Genomic DNA, 17,805 nt, shown 5'->3' with positions numbered 1-17,805 from the left:
CCAAAAATTCCAACCAACCAACCAAAAAAAACCCCTAACAACCCCAAACCAAAAACCCCCCACCCAAACTCCTTCTCCCCAAAGCCCCAAACAAAACCACACTTAAATTTTCTGGGTAGCATTGTTTTCCTTTCTGACCTGGAAGTTTTACAAAACAATGAGTGCTGTGAATTCTTCCACTAAAGGAGGGATCTGTGTGGCAGTGTGGATTTTTGAATGCATTCCTGTTTATTTATTCCTGACTTTTAAACCAATACTCCATACAAAAAGTTGTCTCAAGCATCTTGTAACAGGATTCACATTCTCAGTGCTTACCTAAATTTCTTCTGCTTCCTTGATATATCCTCTCTCAGAGGATTAAAGGATGGCCAGGTGGAGCTGCTGTGCACGTGCTGACACATCTGGCATTTGCTCTTCCAGGGCAGTTTGTGTCCTGGTGCAAATCTGGAGTGAGGCCATGCACTGACATTATTTCTGATCAGGAATGTGCCCAGTGAACATCCTTGGCAGAAGGATGATGAGTGGAACTAGATGCTTGCTGAGCAGAGCATCCAATTGTGTTCTGCCTTCCAGCAACCAGGCTGTTCTCTACCATCACAGCAGCTGAGATGCTCTGCTCTTCCTTGGTATCCTGGAAGTGACTCTGTCAGGTGGAAATTTAAGACTTGCGGAACTTTGAACAGTATCAAGTGAAAAGCAAAATTAGGTGGAGTAATGGACAGAGTGAGTGCTCAAAGGACAACAGAGCCTCTTACTTCAGTCAGAATCTAAAAAAGCTGCTTGGAAAGGTATTTGAATTCATTGGAAAGGTATTTGAATTCCTTGGAAAGGTATTTGAATTCCTCTCCTGTCCAAAAATCACTGCACTAATCTGAACAAGTCCCCAGAAAAATGTAAAACCTTGGTAGGAGGGAGAGAGCCCTTCAGCCATGTGAGAGCTGTGTGAACTCACCAGAGGTGCCTCTTTCCCTTCCTGTCAGTGGCTTTGAGTCAGTGTTGAGATCACAGAACTTCTGGCATTGTTTCTATGAGGATCTGTCCAAACTTGGGGTTGGAAACTCCTCAGGCAGGCCCAGGAACTCCAGGTGGCAGTGGCTGTGCTGGAGCTGCAGTGAGGGCAGGGATGGGGCTCTGGGGGCTTTGGAAGCAGCTCCTCTGTGGGACATGAGTGATTGTGATTGGAAGGAGGTGTCTGACGAGGCCACTGAAATCAGGACTTAACTAAGGGCTCCACACTGCAGGTGCAGTGTTGTGTTTGCCTCCTGAAACCTGAATTGCAGAGAAACCAGCACTCCCAGCACCCTTCTGGTCTTGTCAGTTGAGGAAAACCAAGCAAACAAACAAAAAGCCAAAAAGCCAAGCTGACTTTTCCTCCACGTGCCCCAGACCCTGAGCTTGGTGCAGTATTTGTTGGCAGAGAATGGGCAGAAGACTGAGTCAGCCACTTCCACCCCAATCAAAACTGGCTTTACAATAATTATTTTAAATTTAATTTTCTGGAATGATATTCCTGAAATACAGAACTGTGTTTTATTTCAGTCACGAAACAGATCTTTGTAAATAAAAGGCTGGGATCTTACACAAGTGCCTGACCCTGGGAGCAAACTGCTTTGAAATAAATGAAGTCACCAAGTACTTAAAGGCCAGTAAGGAAATTCTCTGGGCAGGCACCTCACTGCAAGCTGCTACAGCAGTCCTGAAGCAACAGATGAACATTTTGTTTGCTGCCTTTGTTTACTTTAGTCCGGCGTGGAAAAGATGACCAGACAACCTCTGTATATTCTGGGTGTGTGAAGGGTGAACCCGAAGGGGACTTTGTTGTTTACAGGGTTATTGGCTGCCAAGAGGGAGCACTGAACCCCCAATGTCTACTCAGTATTTCAGAACTAATTCTTGGTTCAATTCCTTCATCTCATGCCCTAAGGAAGAGGTTTGTGTTGTGGCTGGACCCCAGGGCTGGCTCTGAGCTGTGCCCCCTCCCCAGAACAGATTTAGGATTCCTTAAATCGCTCTGCCCTTGTGCTGGGCAGAGGCAAAGCAGCAAAATCAGGTCTCCAAATAAGTAAAGACACCAAACACTCCTATTAAAAGAGGTTTAATCCAGCATGGTTTCTAAATATTAACCATGTATCCAGCTGTGACATGCAATACATTTTTTACTTAAAAAAAAAAGAGAAATACAAAACGAGTATAAAAATGAGCCTGGGTCCCCTGAACATCACAGTGTGTGCCAGTAAAATATGACAAGAGAAGGGAAAGAAACACAGGATTTCGTACAGGAAAAGGTCCAAGGAGATCTTTCTCATAAATCAAAGATTATTTTTCACATTTAGAAGCAACCACTTGTTTTGCATTTATGCTGTCAGTGGTCAGGAAGCAGGAGATGTGTAGGAGCTGCCTGCTGGACAGCTCTGAGCCTGACCAGCACCTTCCCTGCTCCCTGCCAGGTTCCCTGTCCTGCTGTCAGCAGCCAGCTGCCACAGGGAACTGGAACCCAGGTGCTAATTTTATTCCAAAGGAAATCTGCCTTTATTGTTTTATCCCTGTTTTTCACTTACTGTTAGCACTATCTGCTCTCATTTTAAATACACCTGTTCTGGTACTGTATTAATTTTTAAAAAATCTATATGAGTTTCTTTGCCACAGACCTGTCTGATGCCATCAGTAAGGAGGATGCCATGCTCTTCCCAAGCATTCCCAAGTGTTTAAAAATGGACACAAATATTTCAAGGTAGGTTGTGCTACCTGTGAAAACAGCTTGTAAATCCAGGTGGCTTTTCCCCTGGAATACACCACCACTAGAGAAATCACATCCTTCCAGGGGGAAAAACCAACCCAGGCCACACCCAGACACTGGGGCTGGGGAGATGAATTCGTTGCAGACATTCTGTAGTTTGGGGTTGGTTTCTTGGCCTTTTCACAGTGGGGCCTGGGCACCCTCAGTGTGGCAGCACAGTGCCAGTGGCACAAGTGCAGTGCTGGTGTCACGGCAGCACCAGTGGCCTCAGCACAGAGCAGGACACCAGGCCGTGGTGCCTGGGACACAGATACTTGCAGGTTCCACCAGGCAGGTCCTGCTGGGAGGTGTTTGCCAAGCCTGCCTTCCCTGGCTGTGCAAACACTTCCAGGGGCTTCCCCAAAAACAGGACAGGGGCTGCCCAGAGCTGCCTCACCTGTTCCATCACAGCCTGTGGTGAAATTGCAGCAGATGGGACGTGACTCCATCCAAGCAGCTTAAAAAAAGGGATACTGAATGTTTGATGAGCCAGCTGTCCTGCAGCACCATTGTACTTTGAGGTTTGCTCTCACTGCAGATTTCCAGTTGTCACTTTTCCTTGTCACAGACAGGCAGGAGATACAAAGGTATTGACACCAAGGTGTTAACTGTCATCCAGGCCTTCAGTGCGTGGGAGCATTCAGACTTCAGATAAAGAAATATTGTTAGTTAATCAAGAAAAATACAAATAGAGGCATCCAAACCTCTCTTCTTTGGCATGTCAAGAAGTATAAAAGCTCTAAGTGTTAAAGGTTTGGAATTACAAAAGCACATTAAAAGCTCTAAATGTTAAAAATGCTGTTCCCATTTACCCAGGACATGGATGTGCTGAGTGGGGAGGGGCAACAGAGAACTGAGCTGTGTTTGGACAGGACTACTGTAGGATCTGTAGTTGCGAAGGAGTGTTTAATGGCACTGGGAATAGTCTCCTCTTCCACATCACTGCCCTGTCTGTGCTGTGGTGATTCCATAAACAGTGGGGTGGAAAGAGGCTGGAATGAGGGGATATTTCAATTGGCAGTGCATTCAGCAAAGAGGAAAGTGCTTGATCATCTTCCCTTCACGCTTGGGTGGTGGTTGGTTCTTCAGTCTGAGTCAGAGTCGGAGTCCTCATCTGAGGGGTAAAACAAGGAACAAAACTGAAAATGCAAACTGGAAATCCCCCCCAGCTGTGGCTCAGGCTGGGAGAGAGAGGCTGCTCTGGCAGGGTGTGCTTCAAAGGACACAGCGGGTTTGGGAATGAACACTTCTGTGAAATGAGTTCTTGCTGAGGTGATGGGACCTGAAATGGCGTTTGAAGGAGTTGGGAGATGCTGCTCGGAGGCCCTGCTGGCATCCGTGCTGCTCTGGGCACTGCAGCTCAACCCCTCTGAGAGCCAGAAGCTCTGAGCTGCTGAGAAATCCCAGCAGGCCCACAGAGCTCCATCCTTCTGGCCTCAGCACTCGAGAGCCCCCGTGTGAACACAAGTTTGTGCTGCAGGGCTGAGCCCTCCTTGCATGGGCACCAACACCAAGCTGTGCGACTGCACGTGAGTTTATGTATTTGTGTCTCCATCTCCAGGGCAATCAGATCTAATCTGTATCCTAATTCTGTACCCTTGCCACCTCATCATCTTCTGAGGGCAGTTCAGATTTCAGCTTTTACAGTCTGTTTCCTGTTCCTTTGATCCTTTTGTTCCTTTGTCTCTCTTTTCAGCCTAAAGCTTGCAAAACACTTAACAGTCTACTAAAATCCCCAGAAGAGACTTTCAGTGCTGCTGTTCACCTCCTAGGATTCTATACACATCTTGTGTGTTTGGTTTTGAGGGGGTTTTAAATGGGATTTTCTGGGGGAGTTGGGATATTTTTTTGTTTGTTTTTAAGTGTGGAGCAGCCTTTTTAATCCACGTGGGTGCAATAAAGAGTCACAGGGACATGACGGGCTCCTGGAAACTGCATAACAGCTAGCCCTGTCCTGACTTGAACTGGATTTGAACACCTAAGACCCTCTTTTTATCTTTGTTTAAGTGGATCTGTCTGATCTGGAGTAGACTGTAATAGAAAAAAAAATTGATAACAATCTTGTTAAATTTTATGTTTGACCCTTGGATTTCAAGGCCAATTGCCCACAGATGGTCAAAGCTGATCATAAGCGGCAATCATGACAAGGAAATGATAAGAGAAAAGCACTACTTGGACATAAAATGCTGTGGATTAATGGATGTTAATAGCAAGTTACCAAGAAATAAAAGGTAGATATTTGCTTGTTTCTACAGTAAGATATTTTAATAGGGAAAGAAAATCTGTGCTGCATGGTAATTTCTACAATTGGATTTGGGATCTTTCAAAGTTAGAGGTTGTGAAACTCTGAGAAACTTCACATTCCTGGCTTTCAGGTTATCTTTATAAATCACTGGAATTCCATTTGCAGCTTCCTAACCGAGCAGAGCTGTGGTACACGAACCCAAGGTGGCCAAGAACAGAAACTGCTCTTGCTGAGCAAGAGCTCTTGCTCCCTGCAAAGGGCGAAATGGAGAGAAAACTCTCACATTGCATCTCGTGTAACAGAGCAGGGAATTTTACCCACCTTCTGTCTTGCGCCCCTCAGGGGAATCAGAGCTGCCTTGCTTGAGGAAAGTGACCAGGTCATTGAAGGTTATGTAGAAATCAATGGCAAACACGATGGTGGCTGCAAACCCAAACACCTGAAAGGGCAAAAGAATGCTCTCCTTAACAACAGCTCAACGTTTGTCAGGGACAAACCAAAATGAGCCAAACCGACACAAGAAAAACTCTGTGGTTTTTTTGGCCTGTGCCTTTCCAAAAAGGCAGGGAAGGGAAATGGTTTGTGACACATGGGCATCAACTGAATTACAGCTGATTTGGGAGCCTGAGAAGTGACCAGGTGTGTCCTTATCCCTCCCCCAGGCTGCAGCCCTCTCAGGCTCTGGGCACGTTCTGGGCATCAGCACTGCCGGGAGCTACAGGAGAGCACCTCCTGCACCTCTGCCACCAAGAAATCACCTCCATTTCTCTGGAAATGATTTTCCACTTGTTTGCAAGGAGATGTGTCTATTGCTGAGCAAACCAGACTGAGATTAAAATGATTCTGGAGTCCCCTCTCCAGTGTCAGAGCAGCAGAATTGTGCCAGGCACAGGCGGGGCGCTGGTCTGAGAGCCTGGGCTGAACACGCTCCATTGCTCTGGGTCTCCCTGCAGGGACAAACATTAACACAGCGTTTGGGTTTGTATTGTGGGGTGGTTTGGGAAGGGCTGCTGGCCAACACCACTGGGCATTGTTCTTCCCAAGCTTAAAAAATTGTTATGCAAATTTTATTTATGTTTTTATGTTTTATATTTTATGTTTTTATTATGTTATTTATTTATGTTGCATACATTATTGATGCTTAGAGTCAAGTTGCAGATGCAAGGGCTGTATCGTATTTCTGACCACAAAATGCTGACAGTGAAGGCTCTCTCCTGGCCAGTCCTTTTACTGGAGGGTAAAATGACACTGCTCTTGTTTCCACTCATCCAAGTAAAACTGAGCAGGAGAGGCAGGAGGCTGAAATTACATAATTTAGACTGGCCTTAGCAGTTACGGGTTTGGTTTCTTTTATTATTATTATTATTATTATTATTATTATTATTATTATTCCCTCCATTCAAGGACCTTGATACTCTTTGCAGGAACAGTTTATCTTCCCTGTACAGCTGGTAAAATTAAAAAGCAGAATAGGTGCCTTCCCTAAGGGTACAGTTAACACTGAGCAGCACTGTTAGGGTGAAAAAACTACTCATTGGTTCAAAACATGTTTTTCTGAAAACCTGACCATTTCTTCTTTGCTTTAAGCAAATTAATTCTCAGTTAATTGAAGAAGCTTCTGTTACTTGCAGTGGGGTCATATTTTAACTGTTTCTTAAGTACATGCATACTCAGTTCACTGCAACACTTAGGTGGAAAGCTCATGCCTACTCACCCCTGCTGCTTTGGATGCTCCATCACTGTACTTTGAGACAGCAGCAATTGAAATGGCAAAGTAAATAATGGCAGCGGTGACGCAGCGCAAGAAATCCTGTGAAAGAAGCAATGGAGCATTCTCAGATTGGTCAAGGATTTCCTCTAAAAACCATTTTGGAAACAAACACTCAACACCTCTGTTGTTGCATCAGTGGCCTTGCTGGCATGTGACCACAGCCTGGTTTGCTTTAGAGGAGGAATTGCTCATCTGGGAAATATTTCTAAGTGAGAGAAGACCTGAACCTTGGCATAAACTTCTGCTCTTAAAGATGCTGGGATAAATCCTGCTTCTACCCTGCCTGTGTCAGGCAGACCTTCCTTCAGGCTGGGAGGGGCTGTGCTGGGGCTGTGCCTTGGAGCACAGCTAAGGCTTTAATGGAAAAATCATTTAAAATGCCTCAAAACCCTCGTGTTGAAGCAGAACTCCTGGGGCAGCGGAGGCTCAGGAGGTCCCAGCTCCCGTGGGAACAGGGTGCCTGTCTCTCTGTGGATGCAGGTCTGCGTGATGATCTCCACGGAGACCTGTCTGTGGAACTCCTCATTCAGGAACCAAACACTTGGTTTAGTGTTGCATGATTTATACTTCCTATGTCCACCGGCAGCTCCACCAGCCCGCCCCAGGAGCACGTGCCTGGTGTGATCCCTGGCACAGTCCTGCTGAGCTGTGCCCGGTCACACCAGCAGGGCTGTCTCTGCAGTGAGTTTTAAACACAGAGCTGTGGTTCCCAAGGCATGTGCCAATCACAGGGGCTGCAATAATGGTACCCTCAGCTCTGTTCACAATTAGCTCTTCTGCCTTTCCAGAACAGATGGAGGAGTAAGATCCTGTCTCAAAGCACAAATCCTACAAGAAACTTGACTCCTCTGAAGTCAGGACAAGGTCACTTATCTACATTCTGTGCCTGCAGTGTGTTATGGTAATGGCCATAATAAACACGCACATGCCTTTTTTGTCTTAGTTCTGGAACCAGATGCATGTAGAAAATGGGAAAATGATGGAACTGAGATTACCAGCTGAAAACTGTGCACAGTTGTAGCCAAAGTCACTGATACTGTTTTATCCACCAGTGGCCTTGCTAAAGTTATTTTTATACACTGAGAACCCTAATTCAAACCTCACTGCAATGAACTATTGATGGTACCAAAAGAGAATCCAGATTGATAAGATCAGTGGGGTTTTTTGAAGTGTTTGTACTGCAAGGCAGCTGCTCCTTTTGCAGTGATACTTGAGGCTGCAGGGACATCCAGTGGCCAGGGCTCTCCTGCAGCCCCAGCACTGCCTCAGCAGCCACTGGGCTCCTGTGTGGGCATGAACTGGCCAGAGCTGCCCCTTCTCAGAGCAGCTCAGTTTGTCTGTGAGTGTAGCTCCACCTGAGAATTCAATCACAGCCTAATAAAGTCTGTCCATTATCAACAACACACATTCCCCCCTTTGTAAGGGTGCCAATAAGGAGCCCCCAGCAGTCAGACTGACTTGGGCTGATGCTGGCCCTAAGCTATTTGCCTGGAATTGGGCATAATTTCAGTGGTTTGATAAAGCCACGCTTTGTGTCAGCGCCCAAAAAGCTGCAGTGTAGAGCAGAGCATAGTTTAGAGTGATCTGGGACCTTCTGAACCAGAGGCAGCATGGATAAGTTTCTAATAGGGCAGTAAAGTTGTTACAGTCACCCTGAACTCCTGCCCAGCCCCTTTCACTCCCCTCACAGTGCACAATTAAACCTGGGGGTTTCTGTTGCACATCTCACTTACCGCCAAAGGCCAGTGGGCTCCTTTAAACTTCTCATTAAGCTTGGAGGCGTAGGCAAAAAAGAGAAACAGTGCCAGCAGAAACTCTAGGAGTGGTGCCATCATGAAAGAAGCTGCTAGAGATGCAATATAGCAGATAAAGATGATAAATGACAGCACCTAAAGTAAAGGGAAAACTCGTAGTTATTCGCATGGAATAGCAGAGCCGCAGGCAGCCGAGCAGCTTTGAAGTGTTATTTTCCCTGTGTATTTCTGTCAGTGCTGCTGCTGATGGCATAGTTTGCTTCCTGCTTTATTTTTCATTGGGCCAAATGATTTTTCTTGTTCAGCATGGAATAAATCTGAAGTAATGGTGTTTACTTCCATGTGTGTGAATCGCTTTTCCAGAGCGCTGGGTGGATTTGCACCTCCTGGAGTCAGTAATTTGCTCTGGATTGTAAACAGCTCTGACAACATCATTCTGAAAATAGAGTGGGGTGTTGCCAAGCAAGCAGAGCTCTAAGCTTTCAGCCGTGACAGCTCTCATTTGAAACCCAAATCAGTGCTCAGACAGCCTGAAGTAACTCAGCATTTATAATCTTGGAGTTGAAAGAATAAAGTCTGCTGGTGATGGATAGAAAAGGGCCAAGAATTAATTGTTCTGTGATTTCTGGAAGTCTCTGGTTCCAGTTTTCCAGCATGGCAGCTGTCTTAGAGAGTAACAGGACTGATAACTCCCATTGATTTATCTCTGTGATGTTTCCTAACTCTAGTAAAATAATAAAAATGGCATTTGTTTTCCCACTCAATTGAAACACCTTTAGAATATACCTATGGCTCAAAATACAAAGTTTCACAATGGAAAAACTACTGAAGAAAATGCATTTTTAGCTAAACCAGACAGTACCAGACTGCTGTCCTACACTCCTGGGCCTTCAGCTGCTGTGTTTGTAAAAGTGGAAGGGGAGGGAACCATGGAGAAGCTCAACACCATTTTCAATTGCTGTACTGGGGTTGGTCACCCCCACAAAGAGGCTCCAGTCCTGTGTTCTACTGCCTTGCATAGGAACTGCTTGCTGTTTCAATCAAATTAGCTTGAAGTAACAAAAGTAGCCAAAATGCTGAATTACACATTATTATGTGCCAGTTCACACCTGGGCTGCTCTGTCCAGCCCGTCCTCCTGGAGACAAATCTCTGCCTTCCCAAAGCTCAGGGATGCTTTTGGCCAGCACAGCAGGGGGGACTGAGCATTAGATTACAAGGATGTTTTCAACTTCTAATTGCACCTTGGGACACTGACATTCCCACTCACACAGCACTGAAAATAAATGTATTCTTTCCCCCCAGATGGCACATCTGAAGGCACATGTAGCTTCCTGCAAAGGTAATCAATGCATTTGCCTTGTTAAATTTCAGCTCTACGGATTTCTTTCTTTGCTGCTACCATGGGTTCCTGGGGACCACCTGTACCTCGGAAAAGATCACCATTACACTTGAATGATAAGGCTCCTATAGTTATTAGTAATTACTCCTATGAGAGGTCAGTCAACCCTCAAATACATGTATCAAAAAACCCTTTTATGTTTAGGGGGCAACTAAGCAGTTCAATCCCACTGAAATAATTTTTTGGTGTAATTAATTAACAAGCCTTTATACTCAGCCTGCTCTGGGGAAAGCAGTCAGTGCCTGACCAGGATGCTAACAACTGGAGTACATTGTTTTCATCCATTAGGACTGGCTGCCGAGACTAGAGAGGATGTGACATTTTTAGTAAGAGACTATATTTATCTTAAAACATCTTTGCATTGTTCTTGTTTCACTGGGTTCTAAGAAACTGAGCTGGGATAGCATATAGACCTCACTTCTGCATGGGCCTGGTAGCTGGTAATACCTGCCCCATTTGTTGGTGTTTACCCCATTTTAATTTGTTTATTGCTCACAGAGCCTCTCTGCAGGTTTTTCTCATTTTCATAAAGCAGAGGGGGCTCATTCCGTGTGTCTCATCCTTAGCATGGTAGTTTCCTTCTGTGAGCTGAAAGTGATAACTCTTTGAAGGGAAGGGGATTTATCAGAGCTTGACAACTCCTAAGAGGAGAGAGAACTTCCTTCTTCCTATCACAGCACCTATTCCCTTTCCACCCCAAAGAACAAAGACTGGACTTGCTTTGTGAATCTGCTTCACTTGCATTTCTGGAACATAATTTAGACACAGTTTGATGTTCTCTTGGATTAAAAAGAAATCACCATCTATACACGACAATTTCTTCTTGCTCTGGTGTTGAAAAAATATCTTCCCTTTTGTGGCTAAAGGGAGGTATGTGACAGCTGAGCTGCAGGGATGACCAGCAGCAGGGAGATGGGTTCAGGGCTGGTCCCACCGACCACAACCCTTCCTATGGCAGATCATTAGACCTGAACTAAACCTGGTGATCTCTTAGGAAAGGATTAAATGCAGTGTTAAATAATATGTCCTACTGGAGCAGCAAGGGGAGGTAGAGAGGCAAATTTCAGATACGTAAGGTGACGCTGCACAGCAGAGATCCCTTTGATCTCGATTCTGTTTGAGTCAGTAACTCCTGTGCTCTGACTGCATTTGCACTGAGAAAAAAGCTTTCCTGTCAGAAGCGTGAAGTGAAAGGAAGAGCCTTTGTGGTCTGTTATTATCAGCTTTATGGCAATTTGTGCCAGGGAAGGCTCCTGCTGTCTCCCCTCAGCCCTGGGCAGGTGTGAGGTTCAGACATAAGCCAAGCTCAGGGTGAAACAGGAGCTGTTCTGTGGCAGGAACACACCAAGAAGCCCCTGATCCCAGGTGCTGATGTGCCAGGGGATCCCTGCTTCCGTGCCAGGTAAGCTGCTGAAGAGACAGAAAGACCAGTCTGAGCATTTCAACTTTCTGACTGGGTCTGACCCAGAGAAGCTGGGGAAATATCAGTTATTTTAAAATCTGGTCACCAGGCCAGCTACTTGTTCAAATCAAGCCCTGCATCACTGGTAGATGACAGCAGTCTCCTGCTGCCTGTTCCTCAGCCCTGAAGGACAGTCACTGTATTCCCACCTTCCTCACCCTCAGTGGTGGGATTGAGCCCAGCCTGTCCTGCTCTCCACTTGTCAGCATCCCACTTCGAGGAGAACTGCACCTCAAGGCACACTGAAAACAAAGGCACCTTTTGATTCACAAGAAGCCACTTGGTTTCAGTAGATTATTGATGGTATCAGTAAAAGGGGAAAGAATCTGAAGTGTGGTAACTGCTCTCCAGTTCAACATCCTTCCTCATTCTGGAGGCACTCTGAGACTGAGAAGGCCCAAGGAAGATTTTATGTGAAATACACACCTATACAAAAAAGGGACCAGATTTTGAGAATGAAGGTTTGAAAGATGGTATTTTTGGATGCTTTCACTGGGGGAAGGCTGGAAGGTCCAGGAAGGGGAGGGAGGCAGACCCTGGAAAGAGCCAGAGGAACAACAGGAAGGAAGTGCCCGAGGGCTCTGTTCGATGATGACCATGGCACTGCACCTTGGCACTGCACCCTGTTCTTTGGTTTTCTTCTTTTCCATCTCCCATTGGAGCCCTGACATGGATTTTAATGCCAAACCTCCTTGGTAGCTCGGGAACAGCTCCGTGTAATACAAGAGCCCACAAATGGTAGGATTTTGATGATGTTTCTCATTTCTCCTTTTGTACAGCTCATTTCCTCTTCTGGCAGGTGGAATGCACGGACTCCTTGAGCAATAGTGGATATTACCTATAACTGTCTTTTCTGAATTGTAAAAGTGAGTAGGTCCTTTTCTGACCACTAAACTGCACTGCCACTATCTTGAGCATTTGATGTTATCTCAAAATTTTAAAAATACACCTCTCCTCCCACAATACAAACACTGCAGTGCCAGTCTGCACCCAGAAATAATGACACCTACCTACGTACTTTTCCAGGATTCAAGTCTTTGTGACAAACACCTCGCAAACTGAAAGTTGCTCTAAAAACTCAAAAGCACCCTTCAGAATATACCCTGACCCCTCCAAGGACTGGCAATGTTCCACTGCACATCGTACTTGTTCTGCACCTCTGTTCCTGGAGCTGTGTGTTTCAGGGTCACTTCAGAGAAAGGTCAAGCTATGGGACCTTGTTGTTTTTCTAACAGCTCTGTAGCTATGCTAAAAAAAAAAAAGGCAGCTAGAGAGGAAGTTTGTGAGGCTCCATGCAGTTGCAAGTTCACTTCTAGCACTTTCAGAAAGCACTGCTGCTTCTGGGAGAAAAAAAAGTACCAGTGTCTTATCAGTTTTGTCAATTTGTATTTACACAGGGTTTTTCTCTTCCCCTCACTTGGGATTACACCCTCAGCATTGCGAGCAGCTGAGTCTGAGCCCTTCCTGAGCTGCTGATGAAAGGTTAGTGTGACCGCTGCCAGCTTCACTGAGAAGGAATACCTGCATGCAGGAAGCTCTAATGCAGCAAAGAGCAGGACAGGAGCCTTTCACAGCTTGGCAATCATAAGGGTATAAAAATCCTGGCAAAAAAGCAGCCTGACTATTCACTGAGCACCTTTTATGTACACTCCCGTTCACACAAAAAGCCTTCTTTGGTATTGTGTTTCCAAAAGTAACTTTCCCATTTAGACCCATGTAATTATTACTTAATATTCTGTTGCTGAGCTTCTTAAACTGGCCAGGCATTACAAAGTTATACTTTATTGTACAACAGGCTTGCAGTTCAAGGTCTAAAACATAATCATGACAGTGGTGAGAGAGCACAGTGTCCCTGAAGGGAGGGAGGCCTGAGCAGTGCTGAGGTCATGGCAGCTCCAGAGGTGTTTGTCTCCTCCGAGCAGGGAGAACAGACCCACCGGAATCCGCTGGGAATATGGGAATGTTGGGAAGCTGCTGGCAGCACTGCACCAGCTCATCTCCTGCTCCTCATCTCCTGCCCTCACCTCCCTCCACAGGAAAGAACAGGTCTGCCTAAGGTTTTACAAGTGGGTAGCAGTGGTATCTTTTGGACAAGAGTGCATGTGGGTCTTGTATTTTTGTCAAACAGACAAAGTGCATCACTCAGTGCTCTCTGCTATTCAGTTACTACTTCTCTGTTGCACTTGTCGTGGAGGTGAAATTCCTGGTTCCTCCAGAACTGGCTGCAGGAGAGGCCTTCGGGCTACAGACCCTGAGAAAGGCACAGGGGGCTTCTTCAAAGGAGACTTTACACCGAGCAGCTGAAGTTTCAGTTGTGAAGGTCAGTTCAGAGAAGACTGAAAAGACAGGAGAAAGACGGGAAAAGAGGAGCGAAACTGGCACAATGATTTCTACATCCTTTTACATCACCACAAAACTGACACAATTGTAAATATTTATACTGCATCTTTATGAAAAAGAAATAAAATGTAGCACCACTGCATGCTGGCTTCAGGAGATTGAGGAGATGCCAGTTAAAGCAGCCACAAAAGCTCGACTGGAACAGCCGGGTGAGCAGCAGAATCCACAACTGGGGATCTTGTCTGGACAAGCTCTGGTGGCAGTGTGAGAGTGGCTGTCAAATGGTTCCAACACAGAACACAGGGAAATGAAAACTGCATCTCTTAAGGGTGGAAAACAGCATGGATGAGATGATGACCTTCAACACAGCAACTGGAGTATTTAGGAAAAATGAGTATCTTAACAAGAGTGTTAAAATATGGAAGAAATCATGGCATGGGAGGGAGAACAGAAAGGAAAAACGATTAACCTGTAAGATTAAAAATGCTGATTAGAAAATGGAGGGAGTAAGGCAGTGAGAATAAACAGGATTAGGAGAGACAGTGAAGCTTATAAATGTATTTGATGCTACTGCTTCTTTCTGGCTCTACAGCTATCCCACGTGGAATAAAAAATTAGGCAGGTTAGTGGTGGGGTGGACTGGATGTTCTCCAGAGGTCCCTTCCAACCCCAACCATTCTGTGATTTTGTGGAGATCAAAAGTAAAAGGAGCAGGGGATGGGGGGAGGTTAACTTCCTTATCTGAATAAAATTTGAGATTATAATTAAGCCTCTAGCAGTAATCAGCTCCATCACCAGCTTGACTTGCTCTAGGGGAAGCACCAGGATACATGGGTGCTGCACCAGAGCACATTACACCTGAACATCCTAAAGATTCATCCTCCATGTAGAAATGTGTGGAAATGTTATTTTCAAAAATGGCTGAGAGCTGGAGAAATAAAATGCATTTCTGGGGAATTGCCAAGCTGCTGAATAATGTGACATTTGTAACAGTAATGAGGACCCCACTTTGCTTCTGTACAAAAGGCACTGTTCAAAATGTGTAACCATGAATATTATTTACATACATTTATGCAGAACCCAGCCCCACCCCACATTAGCACCGTGTCAGAGGAAAAATTAAACATTCAAGACAAGAAATACAAAGCTAAAGATGAAACACAGATTTAAACCATGATAGATTTAACTTGGACTCATCTTCAATTATTTGGCACTGCATTTCTCTAACTGTGTACAGGCTGCATTTACTCTGGGGCCTGTGTTGTCTTCAAGGGTTTCTTCTGGCAAAGCTGAGACAACTGGAGAGAAACTACTGCTGCCTCTTGTCTGCCACGAAACCACGTCCTGAGCACGTGGGCTTGGCCTGCAAGGAGCACAAGGAAAGCTCTCGGCAGATGGGATTTTAGAGCTGCTTGCAGCCAGCCAAACCCTTGGGAAGCCCCAAGTGGCCTTACAAAGGATAAAACCCTGTTTTGTCAAGACAGAGCAGATTTTATTACTCCAAGGAGGCATCATCAGTACTTCTCTATGACAACAAAAGGGTGAGTCTGATCCCATGACCAGAACAGTATTCCTCCAATATGTCATCATTCTGAGATGTTAAAAAGCCAGGCTGTCTGAAAGCCATCATTTAGTGGCTGTAAGCTTGTAAAGGAAATTCCAGTGTGTGACATAGTATGTAACAAAAATACGTGCCAATGCAGCCAGGTTAGCTGGGCTTGGTATTTTCTAAATGTGTGGTTTCGTAAACTACAGATGCTGTGTGAGTGATGGGGGTACCTGGAGGAGGGATGGGGTAGCTGGAATCTTTCTGGTGAAGCTGATAAAGCCTGTGGCCTGCTGCTACTCAGCCCAAGGCTTTCCCCACCACAGAAGTCATCCTGACCCCCTGAGTGAATGCTTTTCCTCTCAAAGCCAGCCTCACATCTGGCTGTTCCCTGTCTCTCTGCCACAGGGCAGTGCCTGCAGCCTCACAAACTCTTGAGCTGGTCCCCACCAGCTGACCACAGACAATTGTGCCTCCTTCTGCCTGTTCCTTACTTTTCTTTTGCTGGAATATCCTTGTTACCTTCCCTGAGCTAGCACAGTGGATAGCCAGAGACACCTTGCACATCTGAACAGCGCTCCATGGACTTGACTGCTAGTTTGGGCTGTCCTGATATTTGACTATCTGCTGCCAAAACTCCAGCTAAAACTCCAGCAAACATAGTGTTTGAATTTATCATTATTTCTAGCAAAAATGATGTTGAACCTCTAATTTCAATCAATAAGGTTCCTGTTCAGAAGCTAAATTTTGGTGTGAAATACCCACTCCCCATGGGGTGAGTGATCTTCCTTATCAGGTGGGTACTGTTTCAGCTGTCAGGTTTTAAGCCTTTACACGTAAAATTCCAGAAAGTCCCACACCACAGTCACTGCCCTGGTCCTGCTGCCACACTATTGCTGATCCAGGTCAGGTGCCCAAGGCCTTGTGCCCACCTGGGCTGGTGTCCAGCCGCTGTCACAGTACCCCAGGGCCTTTGCCTCTGGGCAGCTCTCCAGCCCAAAGGCTCCAGAGCAGCGAGCAAGCCCATCCCTTTGAGGGTCAGGGACAAACACAGCTTTGGAGGGCTCGGGACAGCAGCTGAGTGACCGTGATGCACACACAGCCCGACGCCACACATCATAAATTCATGAGTAAAGTCTTTCCTGACACACTCAGGACAGGCTGCCTCCTAACCCGGCACCACGCGATAATGCAAACCGCAGCCGTGGTGGTTACTGGATTCATACTGCAAATAGCTTAAAACGAAATCCAAGCGCCTTTTTGCTGAGAAGGGGTCTCCGACAGCGAAACACACTTAAGGCAGTGGAAGTATAACGCGACAAGTTTTGGTTTCTAACGTGCTCTGCCTGAATTACGCTCTCAGCCCTGCAGTTCCCCCACTCCGGTACGGCTGTTTCCCCATTTTTCCCTCGGTTGTTGTCCCCCGTCTCCGCTCTGCTGTTTCCTCCCAGTTTTCCCCTCGGTTGCTGTCCCCCAGTTTCCCCCTCAGTTATTGTTCCCCCGTCTCCCCCTCAGTTATTGTTCCCCCGTCTCCCCTCGGCTGTTTTCCCCCAGTTTTCCCTTCGGTTGCCGTTCCCCAGTTTTCCCCTCAGTCGTTGTCCCGCCTCTCCCCTCGGCTGTTTTCCCCCAGTTTTCCCCTCAGTCGTTGTCCCGCCTCTCCCCTCGGTTGTTTTCCCCCCAGTTGGTGTCCCCCTCTCCCCTCAGCCGCACAGCTGAGCGGCCCGGGGCAGGTCGGTCCGGCGGAGCCCGCTCGGGTCCCGGCTGCTCCAGGGATGGCTCCCGCAGCCCCCCGGCCCCGGTGTCCCGTCCTTACCGACTCCGCGAGCAGCAGCTGCCCCTTGCGGGAGCGCAAGAACTCCCAGGGGGGGAGCAGCGAGCTCAGCCCGGGCGGTGCTGCGGCCCCCGCGGGCTCGGGGTCCTCCATGGCTGCGGCGGCGGGCGGGGGTGGGCGCGGGGTGGGCTCAGGCTGAGCTGGGGCTGGGCTGGGGCTGAGGTCGGGCTGGGCTCGAGCCGGGCTCGGGCTGGGCGCGGGCTCAAGCTCGGGGTGGGGGGTTGGCCGTGGAATATATTTTTTTTTTTTTCTCTCTGAAGGAGGGAAGCGGAAATCGTGACACTGCGGAAACGTGAAAAAAAAGTTTCAGCATCCCCAGCTGTGGGGGGCGGCCCCAGCGCCCGCCCCCAGCCCCGGGGCAATGGAGCTGGGCTGCCACCTTCGCCCTGTGCTGCTGGACGGACACCAGGGAGCCTGGGGGCTTCTCGTCCCTGCCCTTCTGAACGCACAAGGCACAGAATCACCGGGTGGCTGGGGCTGGAAGGGGCCGCTGGAGGTCACCCAGGCCAAACCCCGCTCAAGGATGAAATTTCAGGATCCAAATGCGTCGGCGAATGCTTTACCATGCAATTCACATGGCACAAGAAAATCTTTCCGAAGGGTGGTTACTGGGACATTACATTTTTACTTTAAAATGTACATTTTTCACTTAGTAAATAAATAAGATTAAATAATGCACT

General features: G+C 46.9%; 1 protein-coding gene and 1 long non-coding RNA gene across 2 annotated transcripts; one reads left to right on the top strand and one right to left on the bottom strand.

Moving 5' to 3' along the window:
• Positions 1 to 2,079: 2,079 nt before the first annotated feature.
• CMTM3 (CKLF like MARVEL transmembrane domain containing 3) lies at positions 2,080 to 17,257 on the bottom strand. The gene is made up of 5 exons (XM_032122250.1): positions 17,108 to 17,257; positions 8,526 to 8,681; positions 6,736 to 6,831; positions 5,343 to 5,460; positions 2,080 to 3,890 (listed from the first exon to the last, which is right to left on the bottom strand). The coding sequence occupies exons 1-5, from the start codon at positions 17,216 to 17,218 to the stop codon at positions 3,862 to 3,864; spliced, it is 510 nt and encodes a 169-aa protein (XP_031978141.1). The 5' UTR covers positions 17,219 to 17,257; the 3' UTR covers positions 2,080 to 3,861.
• On the top strand, positions 15,971 to 17,803 carry LOC116450151. The gene is made up of 2 exons (XR_004242688.1): positions 15,971 to 16,678; positions 17,386 to 17,803. It is a non-coding gene; the product is annotated as an uncharacterized LOC116450151 (long non-coding RNA).
• Positions 17,804 to 17,805: the final 2 nt, after the last annotated feature.

Source organism: Corvus moneduloides, chromosome 12, assembly GCF_009650955.1.
Source record: "Corvus moneduloides isolate bCorMon1 chromosome 12, bCorMon1.pri, whole genome shotgun sequence".
NCBI lineage: Eukaryota > Metazoa > Chordata > Aves > Passeriformes > Corvidae > Corvus > Corvus moneduloides.
This window is presented reverse-complemented; position numbering and strand designations above follow the sequence as displayed.

What these genes read in the sequence shown, in the direction of transcription:
- CMTM3 (XM_032122250.1), bottom strand. Translation starts at nt 17,218, where the DNA reads ATGGAGGACCCCGAGCCCGCGGGGGCCGCAGCACCGCCCGGGCTGAGC. An exon ending in AGCTGCTGCTCGCGGAGTCG is followed by an intron (nt 8,682 to 17,107) that starts GTAAGGACGGGA and finishes CCTTTACTTTAG; the next exon opens with GTGCTGTCATTTATCATCTT. An exon ending in TGAGGGGCGCAAGACAGAAG is followed by an intron (nt 3,891 to 5,342) that starts GTGGGTAAAATT and finishes TTTACCCCTCAG; the next exon opens with ATGAGGACTCCGACTCTGAC.